The following is a 27,782-nucleotide window of genomic DNA, read 5'->3' as shown; positions in this document are numbered from 1 at the left end:
ATTAACTTTTATTCGTGCAAGTTATTACCCCATAAAGTTTTTTTTTCTTTTCCTTCCTCCCACCATTCCACAGCTGATGAAATAGCTCGGCTGAGATCCAAGATTTCCTGGCTTCGTGGAGAGAATGTTCGCCTTTGTAGTCTGCTTAAAGCCCACTCTATTTCTTCACACCCCGACCCTAGCCTTCATTGGAGGGTGAAATCTCGACAAAGAAAAAACTCAAATAATGATGCGACTCGACTTGCAAGAGGAGGGAGTGGTCGAACAAGAGGGAATGCAAAATCGAGGCTCATTGCCTCAAGCAAGAATGGCACCTCAGTTGCCTCAACGACTGGGGACAAGATAAATGTTGAGTTCATAAGTCCAGGTGCCTTAGAGTTTGTGGAATCTGAAAGAGAAGATTCACAAGGACAAACAAGGATTCAAGAAAAAGTGGAGACAAAAGATGGGAAAAGGCAAGATGGAGAAACAAATAAAAAAGAGAAAAGAACAAATGGCAAGCCTGGTAAATGTAGATTGACTGTTACAAGAAAGGCTGAACCTGTTAAGCCTCGGCTTGAGACACCACCAGACCCTGGAATCTGCTCCTCACATTCCTCCTCAATTTCCTCCCTCAGACCTACAGGGCTCAGTGGTGGTGCTGGTACTAGAACAATGACAACATGGGCAACTCTACAAGTTGGACAAGGGTTTTGTCCCCAGGTTTCTATCCCATGCTCAACCCAAACCATAATCTCAGATGTAGCTGCTTTGCTTAAAGTCACAGGTAGTTGTGAGGTTTTAGATGATTCCTTAACCAGGGAGAGTTCTAAAACGACAACACCTGCCACATCCTCAAATTTTATCATCGTGCAGTCCCCACGAGCACGATTGTCTCCTCCGCAACCACTCGTCATTCTGCATCCAGCACAACCATTTACATCATTAAAGGGATCATCAACCTCTCGTCATCATTTTCCAAGCATCCTTCCCCGACCCTCCAATGATCCCGGGGTTGATTGTACTCCTGTTGGAGAAACTGGGCCCACTGAGCAAACAATTGTACTCGATGAACATATCTTCAATGTGCAGCCACTAAATGATGGTAATGAAATAAGAGGAACTCGGGCTTTTGGCTCTTTGCAAAGCATTCAACCTGATCCCAGACCTACAGAACCAGTCTGTCATGTAGGGGTTGGAGGTGCCAATAACTCAGGAGTTTTGCAAATCATTCAACCAAACTTTAATTCCTTAGAAACCATGGCTAATGTGTCATTGTCTGCTGTTGGAGCTCTTACTGGCTTAAACAAAGGGGCCGGAGCTCCATTTATTAAAACAATGCATGGTCACGGTCAGAAAACGAATTTGAGTTTAGCCAAGACAACAGATTCTTCTCTTAAGTTTGTTGTCTCACAAGGAAAATTGCCATCAATCAACCAGAAGTCAGCCACTGTTCACACTTTGCTTGGTCAATATCGAGCCTCAACAACCTTGTCGGTAACAAATAAGAGGGCAAATGGACGAGGTGAAAGGCAGAGAGCAAGAGCAAAACGAGTTACCCAACGGGCAAAGCCACAAAAATCTGGTACGATGTGCACACTTTCAAAAACTGTAAATGAACAGGTATTGAACTCATCTATTCCACCAGTGTCAACAGATGGAAAACATTGCTCAACCCTTGGGCTTCCAGCTTTAGTTCCACCATCCCCACCTGGTCACACCTCAATTTCAACAGTTTCTGCTGTATCCTCTCCTTCGCCTTCAGAAACAGTGGCAGCAACAGAAAGTATTGTGCAGCTTAATGCAGTTGTGGAAGCAGACGATGTGGTCACAACAGAAGTTGACACAGTTTGTATAACAATAAATAAAGATGGTCCTTCCATTAACATAGTGGCAGACCAAGATGGGAGCACGTGGGTGTCAGAGGACAATGCAGTTCAGTTTGAAAACAGAAATAAAGATGTATCAATTATTTCTAAAGATGCATCACTTGAGATGGTGGAGAATGTTGTATCAGACAATACAGCTCCAGATATGTTAGATAAGGTTGGTGCATCCTCCAAGCCCAGTCAAAACACCACAGCTGTTGTCTCTCAGATTGGGGAAACTTTGTTACCGGAGTCTGTCAACGTAGAAAGTGGAAATCTTTCAGCATCAAAATATCTGAATTCGCAAACACCTGTTACAGTTGTATTGGAAAAATGTACAACCTGGCCTGCCACCTTAAACAACAGCAACGCAGCCGAAAAAAATGGGGTTTCCTCATCACAAAGCATTATTTCTTCAGATATAGAATTCTCAAAATGTATTACTGCCTCTGAAAATGACAATGCACAGCATGCCCCATCTTTGCCCACAGAAGGGCTTGTAGCAACTCAAACACCACATCCGTTGGACAACTTTGCAAAGGACAATATGCTAAGCAATAGAGACATGGCGATTGATAATTTTGTAAGTAATACCTGTAGTGTTATGGAGCAAAGCACAACTGGTGGTTCTCGTAATGCTACAAAAACAGGACAAAAGGTTGTTAACACACATTCTGGGTCACCATCAGCATCTGTTTTTGTGTCAGAAATTACTGTGACCTCTGCTGATATGGCCTCAAAGTCTTTGAGAAAATGCAACACTGATACTTCAAGAATAACAGTAACAAAAGAATGCAAACTTGCCAATGCTACAGCATCATCTTCCTTGATCACACCAATAAATTGTGCAACTTCTGTTAAGAATCCCAATAATGCCACTACAGGAGTTCATGATGAGAATTGTGATGCGATAGATGATGGCAGTGTTGGTCTTTTAGGCAATAAAGATCATGAGGAAGATTCACAAAATGCACTGCCACCACCGTTGGATCCAACTTCTTCAGATGCGTCACTTGTATCTGCTGAAGTGGGTACAAGGAGTAATGAAGGTGGGCTGGAGACCCAAGTTTTAAATGTTAGGCCAGATGGCAGTGGGAAAGGCTCAGAGAAGCAGGGTATTGAGGAATGCGTGGCCGATGGGACACAGACTGATCACACACCTCCCTCAGCTTTTGGAGGATTCTCTGTTGCATGTTTACTTACAGATGTCTGTCAGGCTGGGGGTGCTGAAGGGCATACTGTAGGAGGTCCAAACCCTGATTCACCAGGTGATATTGTAGCTCTTGCTGCCCAAGCCCTGTTCAGTCCCCCAGCTGTTTCTGCTGCCACTTCATTGCCAATGCAGACTCACCATTCTACAGATAAACGAAGTCTGAATACTGTTACTTGCCAAGTCGATGACCATTTTCCAGTTATTTCGACCACAAATGTTGCTACATGTGGAGCTGATATTTCCTCCTCTGTTTGTACAAATCCTCTTGTAACATTTGCATCATGTGATGTGTCATGGCATGTCAGTGGAGGTATTTCCAGCACTTCAGTTCCACCAACAACTGTTCCTTTTATACCCCCTACACCTACATCTTCGGCTTGCAGTCAGACTCTCTCAGATGTTTGTGTCAAACCTCTAACATCTGTTTCTACAGCATATCCCTCTACTTCATCGACAATCCCAACCTCTTCCTGTGCTTATACTTCTTTTGCTTTTGGTGCAGAAATCAGAGGAAGAACATCAAATGAGGGGGTTTTCCCAACTCTGCGTGGATTTGAAGGGCCTGCTGGGAATGGTATACAAGGAAATCAATCTCTAGATAAGACTGGTGCCTTACCTATTCACTGTCCTACTTTGCATCAACAGGCAGCAGATTCTGAAGGGGAAAGACACTTACCATTCCTCACCCAACTACGTGACATTCGGGGTCAGCCCATGCGAAATCTCGGGACATATTCCTCACGTACAACTCTGGCCAAGCGGTCATATTCTGGACATTCAGGAAATTCCTCACCCAGCAGTGGTCATCCTTTGCCAACTTCTGGAAAAAGACGAAAACATGGGCGAGATGGAGGACCTGCTTCCTCTCATTCGTATGACCGGCATGCAACACCCAACTTTGGGCTGGTAGAGGCTGCAGGAGTAAGACAATATTACCATGGGCCTCATGGTGATGGATGTGCTCCATCAGGTTTTCCTCAAAAAAACCTCCAGGTCAATCCATCTTCATGTCTCTCGTCAACGTCTGATGTTGTGCACTTTGCTGGCCATACTACAAGGCCATTGGCACCATCTGCTCCTCAGAATAGTGTCACTTCCCAGAATATTATGCCACCATGTCCCCAACAACAACCACAGCATGTTCAACATCAATTTCCACATTCTCACCATTCAAACCACCTCCATCATCATCATCATCATCACCTTTCAGGCCAATCTTCACACTCTGGTGCCCCACCATTTTCCTTTACATCTCCTGAAGAGTTGGGGCTATTGGAGAGTGGGAGTGCTTCAGCTGGACTCGATTTCCCTCATTATCATGGCTTTACTTCAGGAAGACACCATGGTACAGCACATTTCAATGACCAAACTGTTCCAGATGTTTGTTTTCAGAATCCTTGTGTTCCACTACGATCTTCTAGCTATTCTGCTGAATCCCTAATTGCAGGTGGGGTTACACAGAGGCGTGGAAGTAGAGAAATGACTCAAAATCGGGTAAGTCACCAACTTCCTCCAGCTTATTCTGATAACTATTCCCCTGTCAATAACCCCTCAGCACTGGGTACTCCACGCTGCTTAATTTCAGAAACAACAAAGCCAGTACCAGAGATGGTTGCAACCATGCACCCTTCTATTCATCACCAGCACTCACAGCAGTCTTACTCCTCTGCTGGGAGCTCTGTTGCATATGGTCCCAGACTTGAGAGTGAGACAATGGGTTCTTGTGGATTTGGTCGTACTACTGGGCAACTTGGACGACATTCCCATCGTGCCACTCAACACACCCGTTCTGAGGACCTTGGCTCACTGGCTGTAAGTGTGCCAGGGAGCCGAAATGGAAGTAGAGATCATCGGTCTGCTTCTACTGCAGGTGGTAGTGGTGGTTTGAAAACTCCTGAGAATAAAGCCCGAGCTCGGGCAAAATCATCCAGGGGTGCTGTTCAATCAACATATGGAAGTAGTCGCTGTCCATCATTTCTTCCAGACACTTCACATTTTGTCCAAAATTTTACCTTTCCTTTTGTGGCAGCAGATGGTTCTACTGGTGGCTCAATGGCAGCTTCAGTTGCACCTGCAGCTTCCACCACAAACTTTTCACACCAGGTCCATCTCACTTCAAGCTCAGGATCTGTAGCACCACATCACCATCATAATCCAGTTGCCCCCCCACCACCCAGTCTACTTACTGTTGATGGTCCACCCCCATACTTTCCTGCCTACCCACCTCCAAGACCCTCTGCAGATGTTCCACCACTTCCTATCTTCTCCAACCAGCTGTTTGTTAGTTCTTCAGAAAAGCCACCTGCCCGTGGGGCATTAGGTGCCACTTTTGCACCACCACTTTTATCACCCCCTCGGCCTGTGGCATTTCCCCAGCCTGGTTTTCCCCCACTTCTTTCAGACACTCCTCGCTCCCATGCTGTTCCTGGGGGAGCCTCTGCTACTGTTTCACCTTGTGCTCCACAGCCTGGACCTCAAACTCAACCTGCACCTCCTCTCTTCCCAAGCTTCAATTTGACATCCCTCTTCCCAGAAATAACTGTAGCTTCCAATTCTGGGGGTGAAAGCCTGGTGTCGGTTGGTATGGGTGGGGGTGGTATGACAATGCCTCCTCCAGCCGCTCATGGTGGAGCAGAAGGAGGAAAGCAAACTGGAGGAACAAGGGGGACACACAACATCAGTCGAATTCTTGGCCATAATGGCTCTTCAGCATAAATCAAAAACGTTGTTTGCATGTAAATAACCCACAACTGTTTTACCGTCTTTTATCTGCATCTGAAAATTTCTATTAATACTGGCCTTACCCTTTTATGCTTTATATTTTGATAAATATTTACTGCACTCACCTTTGCCCCTTTTTCTGCCCTCTTTCCAATCCACATCATCGCAGCTGATGAAACCAAGCAGTTGCATTAGCTTGTAAAGCAAACTACCCACAACAGACGTAACTCAATGAGTTGAGTTAGTGGGCAGAACTTTGATGTATTTGCACTTTTCTAAGATATGATTCTAAATCTTTTGTCATTTCCTTTTTTGGAATAAACCTTCAAAGCGACCCGTTTGATGTTTCCAGTCGAAGCACTTTATTCATGATGCTGTAAGTCAAGGTTCAAATCTGTATACAATTCTCTTGATTTTTCTATATTGCATCTTGCACAAGTACATTGATATATTTAAAATGTCTGGCTTTCATGTAACCTATTTACAAGCTTCTCCAAAGGCTAAAGTCTCAAGAAAAAAAAATTCCAATGCTTTCTAATGGCTTTATGGTCATTATCAGAAAATAAAGGACAAATTATCCTGTGGCTCACCAGGCCGTTTGTCAAATAGTGTAGTGATGGATGAATCAGGGTAAAAAAAAACAAGAGCTGGATTTAGAATACACATTTTAGGTCAGGTAGTATTGACATGACATTCACAGTAGTGCAATTCCCTGCTGTTTTTGAGCCTTATTTTTTTTGGGACATTGCCCATTTCCGTATGATGACGTCACTTCTGGTTGTGTCAAAAATAGCCCTATTTGATAAGGTGCAACTTCAAGGTTTCTATAATTCATCTTTTTTTTTTAGATATTGTCCACCTTCTGTATTATGACATCACTGGCGGCCATATTATGTTTCGGATAAGCTTATTTTAATCAAATGCTTCCATAGACAGGCAATCATATATTTTAAGTTTTGCATTGATCAGTGAAGTGGTTTCAGAGAAAATGAATTTTAAAGGTTTTCCTTTGATGCAATATGGCTGTCAGACCATGTGACCAATGCCGTCATTGTTATCACATTATATTTCCGACGTGTAGTTGATCACATATGTAAGGTTTCACATTGATCAGTCAAGCAGTTTCAGAGAAGAAATTCTCTGAAGGTTTTCTTATGATCCAATATGGCCGTCATACCACATGACTGGTGACATCCTTGAAAACAAAGTACATTTCCATTGGGTGATTGATCATCTAATTGAAAGTTTTGCATTTATCGGTTAAGCGGCTTGAGAGAAGAAGATTGTTAAAATGTTTTCCTGTAATACAAAATGGCGGCCAAACTTTATTGAAATTCAAGTACTTTTGGGGGCCTTTAAACCTTACGATGGCATACATATAGGTGGAGGGGGAGGATGCCATGAACAAACATGAGTTCTTCCACATCAAAGATCATATTAGCCACGTTTGGTCAGAGTTTTTAATAAAATAAAAGAGAAAATGTCAGGGTCAGGAGTGCAAATGAGTTAGAAAAGTGTATGGTGTTTGTTTGTAAGAAAGAGATTAAAGCTAGCCCGGTAGCTGTAGTTTGAGTGAGACAGAAAATAAGACCAGAAATCCTGACAGGAGAGTGTAAGATGGTTCCGGGCACCACTTTAACGATCAGGTCCGAACAGTAGTACTACCCTGGGCAGTTGCTGTCGACAACTTACCACCTAAAACACCGGTCCAACCGGAATATTTCCAAAACAAGATCGATGATAGTCTAACAACGGCGAAGTCGGGCTTGTTTCATACTTTAGTTGACGAGGACAGTATGACCTGGGTGGGGATACCGATTAGAAAATAATGTAAGTATTTTTAAAAATTTGACTTCAGGTATAGACAACCAGTTCGTGAATGACGGGTAAAAAAAACGGCGAATGGCAAACGATGAACCACTAAATTCCACATTCCTGCGCCACCTTCAGTTGAACGTCAGACATTGACAGAAGGTTTGTGAAAGACTTGTACAAAAAACGTACCTAGTGTGAATGTAGCTCCATCCATTCCATGGCGAAACTGCAAATGGGGAATCCGCGAATGTCACAGATGGAAACCCTTACGTCATTTCCTCATTGTGCTTTAAACTCAATATCTCTATTTGTATTCCAAACAGCATCATTCATCATTCCAATCACAAATTAATAATACAGTGTTAATACATCAAAATATAATGTTAAATTGAATGTTGAATAAGATTAGATGGAGCCGTGTCTGTCCCGTGTTTCCATGTGAATGAATAAGATTAGATAGAGCCGTGTCTGTCCCGTGTTTCCATGTGAATGAAGAAGATTAGATAGAGCCGTGTCTGTCCCGTGTTTCCATGTGAATGAATAAGATGAGATAGAGCCGTGTCTAGCCCGTGTTCCCATGTGAATGAATAAGATTAGATAGAGCCGTGTCTGTCCCATGTTCCCATGTGAATGAATAAGATTAGATGGAGCCGTGTCTGTCCCATGTTCCCATGTGAATGAATAAGATTAGATAGAGCCGTGTCTGTCCCGTGTATCCATGTGAATGAATAAGATAAGACAGAGCCGTGTCTGGCCCGTGTTCCCGTGTGAATGAATAAGATGAGACAGAGCCGTGTCTGTCCCGTGTTCCCATGTGAATGAATAAGATTAGATAGAGCCGTGTCTGTCCCGTGTTCCCATGTGAATAAGATTAGATTGAGCCGTGTTTGTCCTGTGTTCCCATGTGAATAAGATTAGATAGAGCCGTGTCTGTCCCGTGTTTCCATGTGAATGAATAAGATTAGATAGAGCTGTGTCTGCCCCGTGTTCCCATGTGAATGAATAAGATTAGATAAAGCTGTGTCTGTCCCGTGCTCCCATGTGAACGAATAAGATTAGATAGAGCCGTGTCTGTCCCGTGTTTCCATGTGAATGAATAAGATTAGATAAAGCCGTGTCTGTCCCGTTTTCCCATGTGAATAAGATTAGATAGAGCCATGTCTGTCCCGTGTTCCCATGTGAATGAATAAGATTGGATCGAGCCGTGTCTGTCCCATGTTCCCATGTGAATGAATAAGATTAGATAGAGCCGTGTCTTTTCCATGTTCCCATGTGAATGAATAAGATTAGATAGAGCCGTGTCTGTCCCATGTTCCCATGTGAATGAATAAGATTAGATAGAGCCGTGTCTGTCCCATGTGAATGAATAAGATTAGATAGAGCCGTGTCTGTCCTGTGTTCCCATGTGAATAAGATTAGATAGAGCCGTGTCTGTCCTGTGTTCCCATGTGAATAAGATTAGATGGAGCCGTGTCTGTCCCGTGTTCCCATGTGCATGAATAAGATCAGATAGAGCCGTCTCTGTCCCGTGTTCCCATGTGCATGAATAAGATTAGATAAAGCCGTGTCTGTCCCGTGTTTCTATGTGAATAAGATTAGATAGAGCCATGTCTGTCCTGTGTTCCCATGTGAATAAGATTAGATAGAGCCGTGTCTGTCCCGTGTTTCCATGTGAATGAATAAGATTAGATAAAGCCGTGTCTGTCCCGTGTTCCCATGTGAATAAGATTAGATAGAGCCATGTCTGTCCTGTGTTCCCATGTGAATAAGATTAGATAGAGCCGTGTCTGTCCCGTGTTTCCATGTGAATGAATAAGATTAGATAGAGCCGTGTCTGTCCCATGTTTCCAGGTGAATGAATAAGATTAGATAGAGCCGTGTCTGTCCCGTGTTTCCATGTGACTGAATAAGATTAGACAGAGCCGTGTCTGTCCCGTGTTTCCATGTGGATAAGATTAGATAGAGCCATGTCTGTCCCGTGTTCCCATGTGAATGAATAAGATTAGATAGAGCCGTGTCTGTCCCATGTTCCCATGTGAAGGACATTAGATAGAGCCGTGTCTGTCCCATTTTCCCATGTGAATGAATAAGATTAGATAGAGCAGTGTCTGTCCCATGTTTCCATGTGAATTATCAAGATTAGATAGAGCCGTGTCTGTCCCGTATTCCCATGTGAATGAACAAGATTAGATAGAGCCGTGTCTGTCCCGTGTTTCCATGTGAATGAATAAGACAAGACAGAGCCATGTCTGGCCCGTGTTCCCGTGTGAATGAATAAGATTAGATAGAGCCGTGTCTGTCCCGTGTTCCCATGTGAATGAATAAGATTAGATAGAGCCGTGTCTGTCCCGTGTTTCCATGTGAATGAATAAGACAAGACAGAGCCGTGTCTGGCCCGTGTTCCCGTGTGAATGAATAAGATGAGACAGAGCCGTGTCTGTCCCGTGTTCCCATGTGAATGAATAAGATTAGATAGAGCCGTGTCTGTCCCGTGTTCCCATGTGAATGAATAAGATTAGATAGAGCCGTGTCTGTCCTGTGTTCCCATGTGAATAAGATTAGATAGAGCCGTGTCTGTCCCGTGTTCCCATGTGAATAAGATTAGATAGAGCCGTGTTTGTCCTGAGTTCCCATGTGAATAAGATTAGATAGAGCCGTGTCTGTCCCGTGTTTCCATGTGAATGAATAAGATTAGATAGAGCCGTGTCTGCCCCGTGTTCCCATGTGAATGAATAAGATTAGATAAAGCTGTGTCTGTCCCGTGCTCGCATGTGAATGAATAAGATTAGATAGAGCCGTGTCTGTCCCGTGTTTCCATGTGAATGAATAAGATTAGATAAAGCCGTGTCTGTCCCGTTTTCCCATGTGAATAAGATTAGATAGAGCCATGTCTGTCCCGTGTTCCCATGTGAATGAATAAGATTGGATCGAGCCGTGTCTGTCCCATGTTCCCATGTGAATGAATAAGATTAGATAGAGCCGTGTCTGTCCCGTATTCCCATGTGAATGAATAAGATTAGATAGAGCCGTGTCTGTCCCGTGTTTCCATGTGAATAAGATTAGATAGAGCCATGTCTGTCCCGTGTTCCCATGTGAATGAATAAGATTAGATAGAGCCGTGTCTGTCCCGTTTTCCCATGTGAATAAGATTAGATAGAGCCATGTCTGTCCCGTGTTCCCATGTGAATGAATAAGATTAGATAGAGCCGTGTCTGTCCCGTGTTTCCATGTGAATGAATAAGATTAGATAAAGCCGTGTCTGTCCCGTTTTCCCATATGAATAAGATTAGATAGAGCCATGTCTGTCCCGTGTTCCCATGTGAATGAATAAGATTGGATCGAGCCGTGTCTGTCCCATGTTCCCATGTGAATGAATAAGATTAGATAGAGCCGTGTCTCTTCCATGTTCCCATATGAATGAATAAGATGAGATAGAGCCGTGTCTGTCCCATGTTCCCATGTGAATGAATAAGATTAGATAGAGCCGTGTCTGTCCCATGTTCCCATGTGAATGAATAAGATTAGATAGTGCCGTGTCTGTCCCATGTTTCCATGTGAATGAATAAGATAAGATAGAGCCGTGTCTGTCCTGTGTTCCCATGTGAATAAGATTAGATAGAGCCGTGTCTGTCCTGTGTTCCCATGTGAATAAGATTAGATGGAGCCGTATCTGTCCTGTGTTCCCATGTGAATGAATAAGATTAGATAGAGCCGTGTCTGTCCTGTGTTCCCATGTGAATAAGATTAGATGGAGCCGTGTCTGTCCCGTGTTCCCATGTGCATGAATAAGATCAAATAGAGCCGTCTCTGTCCCGTGTTCCCATGTGCATGAATAAGATTAGATAAAGCCGTGTCTGTCCCGTGTTTCTTTGTGAATAAGATTAGATAGAGCCATGTCTGTCCTGTGTTCCCATGTGAATAAGATTAGATAGAGCCGTGTCTGTCCCGTGTTTCCATGTGAATGAATAAGATTCGATAAAGCCGTGTCTGTCCCGTGTTCCCATGTGAATAATATTAGATAGAGCCGTGTCTGTCCCGTGTTTCCATGTGAATGAATAAGATTAGACAGAGCCGTGTCTGTCCCGTGTTTCCAGGTGAATGAATAAGATTAGATAGAGCCGTGTCTGTCCCGTGTTTCCATGTGACTGAATAAGATTAGACAGAGCCGTGTCTGTCCCGTGTTTCCATGTGGATAAGATTAGATAGAGCCATGTCTGTCCTGTGTTCCCATGTGAATAAGATTAGATAGAGCCGTGTCTGTCCCGTGTTTCCATGTGAATGAATAAGATTCGATAAAGCCGTGTCTGTCCCATGTTCCCATGTGAATGACATTAGATAGAGCCGTGTCTGTCCCATTTCCCCATGTGAATGAATAAGATTAGATAGAGCAGTGTCTGTCCCATGTTTCCATGTGAATTATCAAGATTAGATCGAGCCGTGTCTGTCCCGTATTCCCATGTGGATGAATAAGATTATATAGAGCTGGGTCTGTCCCGTGTTCCCATGTGGATGAATAAGATTAGTTGGAGCCGTGTCTGTCCCGTGTTCCCATGTGAATGAATAAGATTACATTGAGCTGTGTCTGTCCCGTGTTCCCATGTGGATGAATAAGATTAGATCGAGCCGTGTCTGTCTCGTGTTCCTATGTGAATGAATAAGATTATATAGAGCTGTGTCTGTCCCGTGTTCCCATGTGAATGAATAAGATTATTTCGAGCTGTGTCTGTCCCGTGTTCCCATGTGAATGAATAAGATGAGACAGAGCCGTGTCTGTCCCGTGTTCCCATGTGAATGAATAAGATTAGATAGAGCTGTGTCTGTCCCATGTTTCCATGTGAATGAATAAGATTAGATAGAGCCGTGTCTGTCCTGTGTTCCCATGTGAATAAGATTAGATAGAGCCGTGTCTGTCCCGTGTTCCCATGTGAATAAGATTAGATAGAGCCGTGTTTGTCCTGAGTTCCCATGTGAATAAGATTAGATAGAGCCGTGTCTGTCCCGTGTTTCCATGTGAATGAATAAGATTAGATAGAGCCGTGTCTGCCCCGTGTTCCCATGTGAATGAATAAGATTAGATAAAGCTGTGTCTGTCCCGTGCTCCCATGTGAATGAATAAGATTAGATAGAGCCGTGTCTGTCCCGTGTTTCCATGTGAATGAATAAGATTAGATAAAGCCGTGTCTGTCCCGTTTTCCCATGTGAATAAGATTAGATAGAGCCATGTCTGTCCCGTGTTCCCATGTGAATGAATAAGATTGGATCGAGCCGTGTCTCTTCCATGTTCCCATGTGAATGAATAAGATGAGATAGAGCTGTGTCTGTCCCATGTTCCCATGTGAATGAATAAGATTAGATAGAGCCGTGTCTGTCCCATGTTCCCATGTGAATGAATAACATTAGATAGTGCCGTGTCTGTCCCATGTTTCCATGTGAATGAATAAGATAAGATAGAGCCGTGTCTGTCCTGTGTTCCCATGTGAATAAGATTAGATAGAGCCGTGTCTGTCCTGTGTTCCCATGTGAATAAGATTAGATGGAGCCGTATCTGTCCTGTGTTCCCATGTGAATGAATAAGATTAGATAGAGCCGTGTCTGTCCTGTGTTCCCATGTGAATAAGATTAGATGGAGCCGTGTCTGTCCCGTGTTCCCATGTGCATGAATAAGATCAAATAGAGCCGTCTCTGTCCCGTGTTCCCATGTGCATGATTAAGATTAGATAAAGCCGTGTCTGTCCCGTGTTTCTTTGTGAATAAGATTAGATAGAGCCATGTCTGTCCTGTGTTCCCATGTGAATAAGATTAGATAGAGCCGTGTCTGTCCCGTGTTTCCATGTGAATGAATAAGATTAGATAACGCCGTGTCTGTCCCGTGTTCCCATGTGAATAAGATTAGATAGAGCCATGTCTGTCCTGTGTTCCCATGTGAATAATATTAGATACAGCCGTGTCTGTCCCGTGTTTCCATGTGAATGAATAAGATTAGACAGAGCCGTGTCTGTCCCCTGTTTCCAGGTGAATGAATAAGATTAGATAGAGCCGTGTCTGTCCCGTGTTTCCATGTGACTGAATAAGATTAGACAGAGCCGTGTCTGTCCCGTTTTCCCATGTGAATAAGATTAGATAGAGCCATGTCTGTCCCGTGTTCCCATGTGAATGAATAAGATTGGATCGAGCCGTGTCTGTCCCATGTTCCCATGTGAATGAATAAGATTAGATAGAGCCGTGTCTTTTCCATGTTCCCATGTGAATGAATAAGATTAGATAGAGCCGTGTCTGTCCCATGTTCCCATGTGAATGAATAAGATTAGATAGAGCCGTGTCTGTCCCATGTGAATGAATAAGATTAGATAGAGCCGTGTCTGTCCTGTGTTCCCATGTGAATAAGATTAGATAGAGCCGTGTCTGTCCTGTGTTCCCATGTGAATAAGATTAGATGGAGCCGTGTCTGTCCCGTGTTCCCATGTGCATGAATAAGATCAGATAGAGCCGTCTCTGTCCCGTGTTCCCATGTGCATGAATAAGATTAGATAAAGCCGTGTCTGTCCCGTGTTTCTATGTGAATAAGATTAGATAGAGCCATGTCTGTCCTGTGTTCCCATGTGAATAAGATTAGATAGAGCCGTGTCTGTCCCGTGTTTCCATGTGAATGAATAAGATTAGATAAAGCCGTGTCTGTCCCGTGTTCCCATGTGAATAAGATTAGATAGAGCCATGTCTGTCCTGTGTTCCCATGTGAATAAGATTAGATAGAGCCGTGTCTGTCCCGTGTTTCCATGTGAATGAATAAGATTAGATAGAGCCGTGTCTGTCCCGTGTTTCCAGGTGAATGAATAAGATTAGATAGAGCCGTGTCTGTCCCGTGTTTCCATGTGACTGAATAAGATTAGACAGAGCCGTGTCTGTCCCGTGTTTCCATGTGGATAAGATTAGATAGAGCCATGTCTGTCCCGTGTTCCCATGTGAATGAATAAGATTAGATAGAGCCGTGTCTGTCCCATGTTCCCATGTGAAGGACATTAGATAGAGCCGTGTCTGTCCCATTTTCCCATGTGAATGAATAAGATTAGATAGAGCAGTGTCTGTCCCATGTTTCCATGTGAATTATCAAGATTAGATAGAGCCGTGTCTGTCCCGTATTCCCATGTGAATGAACAAGATTAGATAGAGCCGTGTCTGTCCCGTGTTTCCATGTGAATGAATAAGACAAGACAGAGCCATGTCTGGCCCGTGTTCCCGTGTGAATGAATAAGATTAGATAGAGCCGTGTCTGTCCCGTGTTCCCATGTGAATGAATAAGATTAGATAGAGCCGTGTCTGTCCCGTGTTTCCATGTGAATGAATAAGACAAGACAGAGCCGTGTCTGGCCCGTGTTCCCGTGTGAATGAATAAGATGAGACAGAGCCGTGTCTGTCCCGTGTTCCCATGTGAATGAATAAGATTAGATAGAGCCGTGTCTGTCCCGTGTTCCCATGTGAATGAATAAGATTAGATAGAGCCGTGTCTGTCCTGTGTTCCCATGTGAATAAGATTAGATAGAGCCGTGTCTGTCCCGTGTTCCCATGTGAATAAGATTAGATAGAGCCGTGTTTGTCCTGAGTTCCCATGTGAATAAGATTAGATAGAGCCGTGTCTGTCCCGTGTTTCCATGTGAATGAATAAGATTAGATAGAGCCGTGTCTGCCCCGTGTTCCCATGTGAATGAATAAGATTAGATAAAGCTGTGTCTGTCCCGTGCTCGCATGTGAATGAATAAGATTAGATAGAGCCGTGTCTGTCCCGTGTTTCCATGTGAATGAATAAGATTAGATAAAGCCGTGTCTGTCCCGTTTTCCCATGTGAATAAGATTAGATAGAGCCATGTCTGTCCCGTGTTCCCATGTGAATGAATAAGATTGGATCGAGCCGTGTCTGTCCCATGTTCCCATGTGAATGAATAAGATTAGATAGAGCCGTGTCTGTCCCGTATTCCCATGTGAATGAATAAGATTAGATAGAGCCGTGTCTGTCCCGTGTTTCCATGTGAATAAGATTAGATAGAGCCATGTCTGTCCCGTGTTCCCATGTGAATGAATAAGATTAGATAGAGCCGTGTCTGTCCCGTTTTCCCATGTGAATAAGATTAGATAGAGCCATGTCTGTCCCGTGTTCCCATGTGAATGAATAAGATTAGATAGAGCCGTGTCTGTCCCGTGTTTCCATGTGAATGAATAAGATTAGATAAAGCCGTGTCTGTCCCGTTTTCCCATGTGAATAAGATTAGATAGAGCCATGTCTGTCCCGTGTTCCCATGTGAATGAATAAGATTGGATCGAGCCGTGTCTGTCCCATGTTCCCATGTGAATGAATAAGATTAGATAGAGCCGTGTCTCTTCCATGTTCCCATATGAATGAATAAGATGAGATAGAGCCGTGTCTGTCCCATGTTCCCATGTGAATGAATAAGATTAGATAGAGCCGTGTCTGTCCCATGTTCCCATGTGAATGAATAAGATTAGATAGTGCCGTGTCTGTCCCATGTTTCCATGTGAATGAATAAGATAAGATAGAGCCGTGTCTGTCCTGTGTTCCCATGTGAATAAGATTAGATAGAGCCGTGTCTGTCCTGTGTTCCCATGTGAATAAGATTAGATGGAGCCGTATCTGTCCTGTGTTCCCATGTGAATGAATAAGATTAGATAGAGCCGTGTCTGTCCTGTGTTCCCATGTGAATAAGATTAGATGGAGCCGTGTCTGTCCCGTGTTCCCATGTGCATGAATAAGATCAAATAGAGCCGTCTCTGTCCCGTGTTCCCATGTGCATGAATAAGATTAGATAAAGCCGTGTCTGTCCCGTGTTTCTTTGTGAATAAGATTAGATAGAGCCATGTCTGTCCTGTGTTCCCATGTGAATAAGATTAGATAGAGCCGTGTCTGTCCCGTGTTTCCATGTGAATGAATAAGATTCGATAAAGCCGTGTCTGTCCCGTGTTCCCATGTGAATAATATTAGATAGAGCCGTGTCTGTCCCGTGTTTCCATGTGAATGAATAAGATTAGACAGAGCCGTGTCTGTCCCGTGTTTCCAGGTGAATGAATAAGATTAGATAGAGCCGTGTCTGTCCCGTGTTTCCATGTGACTGAATAAGATTAGACAGAGCCGTGTCTGTCCCGTGTTTCCATGTGGATAAGATTAGATAGAGCCATGTCTGTCCTGTGTTCCCATGTGAATAAGATTAGATAGAGCCGTGTCTGTCCCGTGTTTCCATGTGAATGAATAAGATTCGATAAAGCCGTGTCTGTCCCATGTTCCCATGTGAATGACATTAGATAGAGCCGTGTCTGTCCCATTTCCCCATGTGAATGAATAAGATTAGATAGAGCAGTGTCTGTCCCATGTTTCCATGTGAATTATCAAGATTAGATCGAGCCGTGTCTGTCCCGTATTCCCATGTGGATGAATAAGATTATATAGAGCTGGGTCTGTCCCGTGTTCCCATGTGGATGAATAAGATTAGTTGGAGCCGTGTCTGTCCCGTGTTCCCATGTGAATGAATAAGATTACATTGAGCTGTGTCTGTCCCGTGTTCCCATGTGGATGAATAAGATTAGATCGAGCCGTGTCTGTCTCGTGTTCCTATGTGAATGAATAAGATTATAAAGAGCTGTGTCTGTCCCGTGTTCCCATGTGAATGAATAAGATTATTTCGAGCTGTGTCTGTCCCGTGTTCCCATGTGAATGAATAAGATAAGACAGAGCCGTGTCTGTCCCGTGTTCCCATGTGAATGAATAAGATTAGATAGAGCTGTGTCTGTCCCATGTTTCCATGTGAATGAATAAGATTAGATAGAGCCGTGTCTGTCCTGTGTTCCCATGTGAATAAGATTAGATAGAGCCGTGTCTGTCCCGTGTTCCCATGTGAATAAGATTAGATAGAGCCGTGTTTGTCCTGAGTTCCCATGTGAATAAGATTAGATAGAGCCGTGTCTGTCCCGTGTTTCCATGTGAATGAATAAGATTAGATAGAGCCGTGTCTGCCCCGTGTTCCCATGTGAATGAATAAGATTAGATAAAGCTGTGTCTGTCCCGTGCTCCCATGTGAATGAATAAGATTAGATAGAGCCGTGTCTGTCCCGTGTTTCCATGTGAATGAATAAGATTAGATAAAGCCGTGTCTGTCCCGTTTTCCCATGTGAATAAGATTAGATAGAGCCATGTCTGTCCCGTGTTCCCATGTGAATGAATAAGATTGGATCGAGCCGTGTCTCTTCCATGTTCCCATGTGAATGAATAAGATGAGATAGAGCTGTGTCTGTCCCATGTTCCCATGTGAATGAATAAGATTAGATAGAGCCGTGTCTGTCCCATGTTCCCATGTGAATGAATAACATTAGATAGTGCCGTGTCTGTCCCATGTTTCCATGTGAATGAATAAGATAAGATAGAGCTGTGTCTGTCCTGTGTTCCCATGTGAATAAGATTAGATAGAGCCGTGTCTGTCCTGTGTTCCCATGTGAATAAGATTAGATGGAGCCGTATCTGTCCTGTGTTCCCATGTGAATGAATAAGATTAGATAGAGCCGTGTCTGTCCTGTGTTCCCATGTGAATAAGATTAGATGGAGCCGTGTCTGTCCCGTGTTCCCATGTGCATGAATAAGATCAAATAGAGCCGTCTCTGTCCCGTGTTCCCATGTGCATGATTAAGATTAGATAAAGCCGTGTCTGTCCCGTGTTTCTTTGTGAATAAGATTAGATAGAGCCATGTCTGTCCTGTGTTCCCATGTGAATAAGATTAGATAGAGCCGTGTCTGTCCCGTGTTTCCATGTGAATGAATAAGATTAGATAACGCCGTGTCTGTCCCGTGTTCCCATGTGAATAAGATTAGATAGAGCCATGTCTGTCCTGTGTTCCCATGTGAATAATATTAGATACAGCCGTGTCTGTCCCGTGTTTCCATGTGAATGAATAAGATTAGATAGAGCCGTGTCTGTCCTGTGTTCCCATGTGAATAAGATTAGATGGAGCCGTGTCTGTCCCGTGTTCCCATGTGCATGAATAAGATCAAATAGAGCCGTCTCTGTCCCGTGTTCCCATGTGCATGAATAAGATTAGATAAAGCCGTGTCTGTCCCGTGTTTCTTTGTGAATAAGATTAGATAGAGCCATGTCTGTCCTGTGTTCCCATGTGAATAAGATTAGATAGAGCCGTGTCTGTCCCGTGTTTCCATGTGAATGAATAAGATTCGATAAAGCCGTGTCTGTCCCGTGTTCCCATGTGAATAATATTAGATAGAGCCGTGTCTGTCCCGTGTTTCCATGTGAATGAATAAGATTAGACAGAGCCGTGTCTGTCCCGTGTTTCCAGGTGAATGAATAAGATTAGATAGAGCCGTGTCTGTCCCGTGTTTCCATGTGACTGAATAAGATTAGACAGAGCCGTGTCTGTCCCGTGTTTCCATGTGGATAAGATTAGATAGAGCCATGTCTGTCCTGTGTTCCCATGTGAATAAGATTAGATAGAGCCGTGTCTGTCCCGTGTTTCCATGTGAATGAATAAGATTCGATAAAGCCGTGTCTGTCCCATGTTCCCATGTGAATGACATTAGATAGAGCCGTGTCTGTCCCATTTCCCCATGTGAATGAATAAGATTAGATAGAGCAGTGTCTGTCCCATGTTTCCATGTGAATTATCAAGATTAGATCGAGCCGTGTCTGTCCCGTATTCCCATGTGGATGAATAAGATTATATAGAGCTGGGTCTGTCCCGTGTTCCCATGTGGATGAATAAGATTAGTTGGAGCCGTGTCTGTCCCGTGTTCCCATGTGAATGAATAAGATTACATTGAGCTGTGTCTGTCCCGTGTTCCCATGTGGATGAATAAGATTAGTTGGAGCCGTGTCTGTCCCGTGTTCCCATGTGAATGAATAAGATTACATTGAGCTGTGTCTGTCCCGTGTTCCCATGTGGATGAATAAGATTAGATCGAGCCGTGTCTGTCTCGTGTTCCTATGTGAATGAATAAGATTATATAGAGCTGTGTCTGTCCCGTGTTCCCATGTGAATGAATAAGATTATTTCGAGCTGTGTCTGTCCCGTGTTCCCATGTGAATGAATAAGATGAGACAGAGCCGTGTCTGTCCCGTGTTCCCATGTGAATGAATAAGATTAGATAGAGCTGTGTCTGTCCCATGTTTCCATGTGAATGAATAAGATTAGATAGAGCCGTGTCTGTCCTGTGTTCCCATGTGAATAAGATTAGATAGAGCCGTGTCTGTCCCGTGTTCCCATGTGAATAAGATTAGATAGAGCCGTGTTTGTCCTGAGTTCCCATGTGAATAAGATTAGATAGAGCCGTGTCTGTCCCGTGTTTCCATGTGAATGAATAAGATTAGATAGAGCCGTGTCTGCCCCGTGTTCCCATGTGAATGAATAAGATTAGATAAAGCTGTGTCTGTCCCGTGCTCCCATGTGAATGAATAAGATTAGATAGAGCCGTGTCTGTCCCGTGTTTCCATGTGAATGAATAAGATTAGATAAAGCCGTGTCTGTCCCGTTTTCCCATGTGAATAAGATTAGATAGAGCCATGTCTGTCCCGTGTTCCCATGTGAATGAATAAGATTGGATCGAGCCGTGTCTCTTCCATGTTCCCATGTGAATGAATAAGATGAGATAGAGCTGTGTCTGTCCCATGTTCCCATGTGAATGAATAAGATTAGATAGAGCCGTGTCTGTCCCATGTTCCCATGTGAATGAATAACATTAGATAGTGCCGTGTCTGTCCCATGTTTCCATGTGAATGAATAAGATAAGATAGAGCCGTGTCTGTCCTGTGTTCCCATGTGAATAAGATTAGATAGAGCCGTGTCTGTCCTGTGTTCCCATGTGAATAAGATTAGATGGAGCCGTATCTGTCCTGTGTTCCCATGTGAATGAATAAGATTAGATAGAGCCGTGTCTGTCCTGTGTTCCCATGTGAATAAGATTAGATGGAGCCGTGTCTGTCCCGTGTTCCCATGTGCATGAATAAGATCAAATAGAGCCGTCTCTGTCCCGTGTTCCCATGTGCATGATTAAGATTAGATAAAGCCGTGTCTGTCCCGTGTTTCTTTGTGAATAAGATTAGATAGAGCCATGTCTGTCCTGTGTTCCCATGTGAATAAGATTAGATAGAGCCGTGTCTGTCCCGTGTTTCCATGTGAATGAATAAGATTAGATAACGCCGTGTCTGTCCCGTGTTCCCATGTGAATAAGATTAGATAGAGCCATGTCTGTCCTGTGTTCCCATGTGAATAATATTAGATACAGCCGTGTCTGTCCCGTGTTTCCATGTGAATGAATAAGATTAGACAGAGCCGTGTCTGTCCCCTGTTTCCAGGTGAATGAATAAGATTAGATAGAGCCGTGTCTGTCCCGTGTTTCCATGTGACTGAATAAGATTAGACAGAGCCGTGTCTGTCCCGTTTTCCCATGTGAATAAGATTAGATAGAGCCATGTCTGTCCCGTGTTCCCATGTGAATGAATAAGATTGGATCGAGCCGTGTCTGTCCCATGTTCCCATGTGAATGAATAAGATTAGATAGAGCCGTGTCTTTTCCATGTTCCCATGTGAATGAATAAGATTAGATAGAGCCGTGTCTGTCCCATGTTCCCATGTGAATGAATAAGATTAGATAGAGCCGTGTCTGTCCCATGTGAATGAATAAGATTAGATAGAGCCGTGTCTGTCCTGTGTTCCCATGTGAATAAGATTAGATAGAGCCGTGTCTGTCCTGTGTTCCCATGTGAATAAGATTAGATGGAGCCGTGTCTGTCCCGTGTTCCCATGTGCATGAATAAGATCAGATAGAGCCGTCTCTGTCCCGTGTTCCCATGTGCATGAATAAGATTAGATAAAGCCGTGTCTGTCCCGTGTTTCTATGTGAATAAGATTAGATAGAGCCATGTCTGTCCTGTGTTCCCATGTGAATAAGATTAGATAGAGCCGTGTCTGTCCCGTGTTTCCATGGGAATGAATAAGATTAGATAAAGCCGTGTCTGTCCCGTGTTCCCATGTGAATAAGATTAGATAGAGCCATGTCTGTCCTGTGTTCCCATGTGAATAAGATTAGATAGAGCCGTGTCTGTCCCGTGTTTCCATGTGAATGAATAAGATTAGATAGAGCCGTGTCTGTCCCGTGTTTCCAGGTGAATGAATAAGATTAGATAGAGCCGTGTCTGTCCCGTGTTTCCATGTGACTGAATAAGATTAGACAGAGCCGTGTCTGTCCCGTGTTTCCATGTGGATAAGATTAGATAGAGCCATGTCTGTCCCGTGTTCCCATGTGAATGAATAAGATTAGATAGAGCCGTGTCTGTCCCATGTTCCCATGTGAAGGACATTAGATAGAGCCGTGTCTGTCCCATTTTCCCATGTGAATGAATAAGATTAGATAGAGCAGTGTCTGTCCCATGTTTCCATGTGAATTATCAAGATTAGATAGAGCCGTGTCTGTCCCGTATTCCCATGTGAATGAACAAGATTAGATAGAGCCGTGTCTGTCCCGTGTTTCCATGTGAATGAATAAGACAAGACAGAGCCATGTCTGGCCCGTGTTCCCGTGTGAATGAATAAGATTAGATAGAGCCGTGTCTGTCCCGTGTTCCCATGTGAATGAATAAGATTAGATAGAGCCGTGTCTGTCCCGTGTTTCCATGTGAATGAATAAGACAAGACAGAGCCGTGTCTGGCCCGTGTTCCCGTGTGAATGAATAAGATGAGACAGAGCCGTGTCTGTCCCGTGTTCCCATGTGAATGAATAAGATTAGATAGAGCCGTGTCTGTCCCGTGTTCCCATGTGAATGAATAAGATTAGATAGAGCCGTGTCTGTCCTGTGTTCCCATGTGAATAAGATTAGATAGAGCCGTGTCTGTCCCGTGTTCCCATGTGAATAAGATTAGATAGAGCCGTGTTTGTCCTGAGTTCCCATGTGAATAAGATTAGATAGAGCCGTGTCTGTCCCGTGTTTCCATGTGAATGAATAAGATTAGATAGAGCCGTGTCTGCCCCGTGTTCCCATGTGAATGAATAAGATTAGATAAAGCTGTGTCTGTCCCGTGCTCGCATGTGAATGAATAAGATTAGATAGAGCCGTGTCTGTCCCGTGTTTCCATGTGAATGAATAAGATTAGATAAAGCCGTGTCTGTCCCGTTTTCCCATGTGAATAAGATTAGATAGAGCCATGTCTGTCCCGTGTTCCCATGTGAATGAATAAGATTGGATCGAGCCGTGTCTGTCCCATGTTCCCATGTGAATGAATAAGATTAGATAGAGCCGTGTCTGTCCCGTATTCCCATGTGAATGAATAAGATTAGATAGAGCCGTGTCTGTCCCGTGTTTCCATGTGAATAAGATTAGATAGAGCCATGTCTGTCCCGTGTTCCCATGTGAATGAATAAGATTAGATAGAGCCGTGTCTGTCCCGTTTTCCCATGTGAATAAGATTAGATAGAGCCATGTCTGTCCCGTGTTCCCATGTGAATGAATAAGATTAGATAGAGCCGTGTCTGTCCCGTGTTTCCATGTGAATGAATAAGATTAGATAAAGCCGTGTCTGTCCCGTTTTCCCATGTGAATAAGATTAGATAGAGCCATGTCTGTCCCGTGTTCCCATGTGAATGAATAAGATTGGATCGAGCCGTGTCTGTCCCATGTTCCCATGTGAATGAATAAGATTAGATAGAGCCGTGTCTCTTCCATGTTCCCATATGAATGAATAAGATGAGATAGAGCCGTGTCTGTCCCATGTTCCCATGTGAATGAATAAGATTAGATAGAGCCGTGTCTGTCCCATGTTCCCATGTGAATGAATAAGATTAGATAGTGCCGTGTCTGTCCCATGTTTCCATGTGAATGAATAAGATAAGATAGAGCCGTGTCTGTCCTGTGTTCCCATGTGAATAAGATTAGATAGAGCCGTGTCTGTCCTGTGTTCCCATGTGAATAAGATTAGATGGAGCCGTATCTGTCCTGTGTTCCCATGTGAATGAATAAGATTAGATAGAGCCGTGTCTGTCCTGTGTTCCCATGTGAATAAGATTAGATGGAGCCGTGTCTGTCCCGTGTTCCCATGTGCATGAATAAGATCAAATAGAGCCGTCTCTGTCCCGTGTTCCCATGTGCATGAATAAGATTAGATAAAGCCGTGTCTGTCCCGTGTTTCTTTGTGAATAAGATTAGATAGAGCCATGTCTGTCCTGTGTTCCCATGTGAATAAGATTAGATAGAGCCGTGTCTGTCCCGTGTTTCCATGTGAATGAATAAGATTCGATAAAGCCGTGTCTGTCCCGTGTTCCCATGTGAATAATATTAGATAGAGCCGTGTCTGTCCCGTGTTTCCATGTGAATGAATAAGATTAGACAGAGCCGTGTCTGTCCCGTGTTTCCAGGTGAATGAATAAGATTAGATAGAGCCGTGTCTGTCCCGTGTTTCCATGTGACTGAATAAGATTAGACAGAGCCGTGTCTGTCCCGTGTTTCCATGTGGATAAGATTAGATAGAGCCATGTCTGTCCTGTGTTCCCATGTGAATAAGATTAGATAGAGCCGTGTCTGTCCCGTGTTTCCATGTGAATGAATAAGATTCGATAAAGCCGTGTCTGTCCCATGTTCCCATGTGAATGACATTAGATAGAGCCGTGTCTGTCCCATTTCCCCATGTGAATGAATAAGATTAGATAGAGCAGTGTCTGTCCCATGTTTCCATGTGAATTATCAAGATTAGATCGAGCCGTGTCTGTCCCGTATTCCCATGTGGATGAATAAGATTATATAGAGCTGGGTCTGTCCCGTGTTCCCATGTGGATGAATAAGATTAGTTGGAGCCGTGTCTGTCCCGTGTTCCCATGTGAATGAATAAGATTACATTGAGCTGTGTCTGTCCCGTGTTCCCATGTGGATGAATAAGATTAGATCGAGCCGTGTCTGTCTCGTGTTCCTATGTGAATGAATAAGATTATAAAGAGCTGTGTCTGTCCCGTGTTCCCATGTGAATGAATAAGATTATTTCGAGCTGTGTCTGTCCCGTGTTCCCATGTGAATGAATAAGATGAGACAGAGCCGTGTCTGTCCCGTGTTCCCATGTGAATGAATAAGATTAGATAGAGCTGTGTCTGTCCCATGTTTCCATGTGAATGAATAAGATTAGATAGAGCCGTGTCTGTCCTGTGTTCCCATGTGAATAAGATTAGATAGAGCCGTGTCTGTCCCGTGTTCCCATGTGAATAAGATTAGATAGAGCCGTGTTTGTCCTGAGTTCCCATGTGAATAAGATTAGATAGAGCCGTGTCTGTCCCGTGTTTCCATGTGAATGAATAAGATTAGATAGAGCCGTGTCTGCCCCGTGTTCCCATGTGAATGAATAAGATTAGATAAAGCTGTGTCTGTCCCGTGCTCCCATGTGAATGAATAAGATTAGATAGAGCCGTGTCTGTCCCGTGTTTCCATGTGAATGAATAAGATTAGATAAAGCCGTGTCTGTCCCGTTTTCCCATGTGAATAAGATTAGATAGAGCCATGTCTGTCCCGTGTTCCCATGTGAATGAATAAGATTGGATCGAGCCGTGTCTCTTCCATGTTCCCATGTGAATGAATAAGATGAGATAGAGCTGTGTCTGTCCCATGTTCCCATGTGAATGAATAAGATTAGATAGAGCCGTGTCTGTCCCATGTTCCCATGTGAATGAATAACATTAGATAGTGCCGTGTCTGTCCCATGTTTCCATGTGAATGAATAAGATAAGATAGAGCCGTGTCTGTCCTGTGTTCCCATGTGAATAAGATTAGATAGAGCCGTGTCTGTCCTGTGTTCCCATGTGAATAAGATTAGATGGAGCCGTATCTGTCCTGTGTTCCCATGTGAATGAATAAGATTAGATAGAGCCGTGTCTGTCCTGTGTTCCCATGTGAATAAGATTAGATGGAGCCGTGTCTGTCCCGTGTTCCCATGTGCATGAATAAGATCAAATAGAGCCGTCTCTGTCCCGTGTTCCCATGTGCATGATTAAGATTAGATAAAGCCGTGTCTGTCCCGTGTTTCTTTGTGAATAAGATTAGATAGAGCCATGTCTGTCCTGTGTTCCCATGTGAATAAGATTAGATAGAGCCGTGTCTGTCCCGTGTTTCCATGTGAATGAATAAGATTAGATAACGCCGTGTCTGTCCCGTGTTCCCATGTGAATAAGATTAGATAGAGCCATGTCTGTCCTGTGTTCCCATGTGAATAATATTAGATACAGCCGTGTCTGTCCCGTGTTTCCATGTGAATGAATAAGATTAGATAGAGCCGTGTCTGTCCTGTGTTCCCATGTGAATAAGATTAGATGGAGCCGTGTCTGTCCCGTGTTCCCATGTGCATGAATAAGATCAAATAGAGCCGTCTCTGTCCCGTGTTCCCATGTGCATGAATAAGATTAGATAAAGCCGTGTCTGTCCCGTGTTTCTTTGTGAATAAGATTAGATAGAGCCATGTCTGTCCTGTGTTCCCATGTGAATAAGATTAGATAGAGCCGTGTCTGTCCCGTGTTTCCATGTGAATGAATAAGATTCGATAAAGCCGTGTCTGTCCCGTGTTCCCATGTGAATAATATTAGATAGAGCCGTGTCTGTCCCGTGTTTCCATGTGAATGAATAAGATTAGACAGAGCCGTGTCTGTCCCGTGTTTCCAGGTGAATGAATAAGATTAGATAGAGCCGTGTCTGTCCCGTGTTTCCATGTGACTGAATAAGATTAGACAGAGCCGTGTCTGTCCCGTGTTTCCATGTGGATAAGATTAGATAGAGCCATGTCTGTCCTGTGTTCCCATGTGAATAAGATTAGATAGAGCCGTGTCTGTCCCGTGTTTCCATGTGAATGAATAAGATTCGATAAAGCCGTGTCTGTCCCATGTTCCCATGTGAATGACATTAGATAGAGCCGTGTCTGTCCCATTTCCCCATGTGAATGAATAAGATTAGATAGAGCAGTGTCTGTCCCATGTTTCCATGTGAATTATCAAGATTAGATCGAGCCGTGTCTGTCCCGTATTCCCATGTGGATGAATAAGATTATATAGAGCTGGGTCTGTCCCGTGTTCCCATGTGGATGAATAAGATTAGTTGGAGCCGTGTCTGTCCCGTGTTCCCATGTGAATGAATAAGATTACATTGAGCTGTGTCTGTCCCGTGTTCCCATGTGGATGAATAAGATTAGATCGAGCCGTGTCTGTCTCGTGTTCCTATGTGAATGAATAAGATTATATAGAGCTGTGTCTGTCCCGTGTTCCCATGTGAATGAATAAGATTATTTCGAGCTGTGTCTGTCCCGTGTTCCCATGTGAATGAATAAGATGAGACAGAGCCGTGTCTGTCCCGTGTTCCCATGTGAATGAATAAGATTAGATAGAGCTGTGTCTGTCCCATGTTTCCATGTGAATGAATAAGATTAGATAGAGCCGTGTCTGTCCTGTGTTCCCATGTGAATAAGATTAGATAGAGCCGTGTCTGTCCCGTGTTCCCATGTGAATAAGATTAGATAGAGCCGTGTTTGTCCTGAGTTCCCATGTGAATAAGATTAGATAGAGCCGTGTCTGTCCCGTGTTTCCATGTGAATGAATAAGATTAGATAGAGCCGTGTCTGCCCCGTGTTCCCATGTGAATGAATAAGATTAGATAAAGCTGTGTCTGTCCCGTGCTCCCATGTGAATGAATAAGATTAGATAGAGCCGTGTCTGTCCCGTGTTTCCATGTGAATGAATAAGATTAGATAAAGCCGTGTCTGTCCCGTTTTCCCATGTGAATAAGATTAGATAGAGCCATGTCTGTCCCGTGTTCCCATGTGAATGAATAAGATTGGATCGAGCCGTGTCTCTTCCATGTTCCCATGTGAATGAATAAGATGAGATAGAGCTGTGTCTGTCCCATGTTCCCATGTGAATGAATAAGATTAGATAGAGCCGTGTCTGTCCCATGTTCCCATGTGAATGAATAACATTAGATAGTGCCGTGTCTGTCCCATGTTTCCATGTGAATGAATAAGATAAGATAGAGCCGTGTCTGTCCTGTGTTCCCATGTGAATAAGATTAGATAGAGCCGTGTCTGTCCTGTGTTCCCATGTGAATAAGATTAGATGGAGCCGTATCTGTCCTGTGTTCCCATGTGAATGAATAAGATTAGATAGAGCCGTGTCT

The 27,782-nt window shown here is 43.7% G+C and overlaps 2 protein-coding genes across 2 annotated transcripts in view; both read left to right on the top strand.

The window, feature by feature from the left end:
- LOC137433158 (uncharacterized) overlaps positions 1–6,115 on the top strand; it is a 70,299-nt gene extending 64,184 nt beyond the window's left edge. The window contains exon 5 of the mRNA XM_068125611.2: positions 74–6,115. Within this exon, the coding sequence (XP_067981712.2) occupies positions 74–5,775 (5,702 nt within the window). The 3' untranslated portion in view covers positions 5,776–6,115. The remainder of the gene's footprint in view (positions 1–73) is intronic.
- LOC144890870 (uncharacterized) overlaps positions 1–27,782 on the top strand; it is a 946,020-nt gene that overhangs the window by 872,076 nt on the left and 46,162 nt on the right. The gene's annotated exons all lie outside the window — the stretch shown is intronic.

Source organism: Myxine glutinosa, chromosome 1 (genome assembly GCF_964187855.1).
Source record: "Myxine glutinosa chromosome 1, kmMyxGlut1.1, whole genome shotgun sequence".
NCBI lineage: Eukaryota > Metazoa > Chordata > Myxini > Myxiniformes > Myxinidae > Myxine > Myxine glutinosa.
This window is presented reverse-complemented; position numbering and strand designations above follow the sequence as displayed.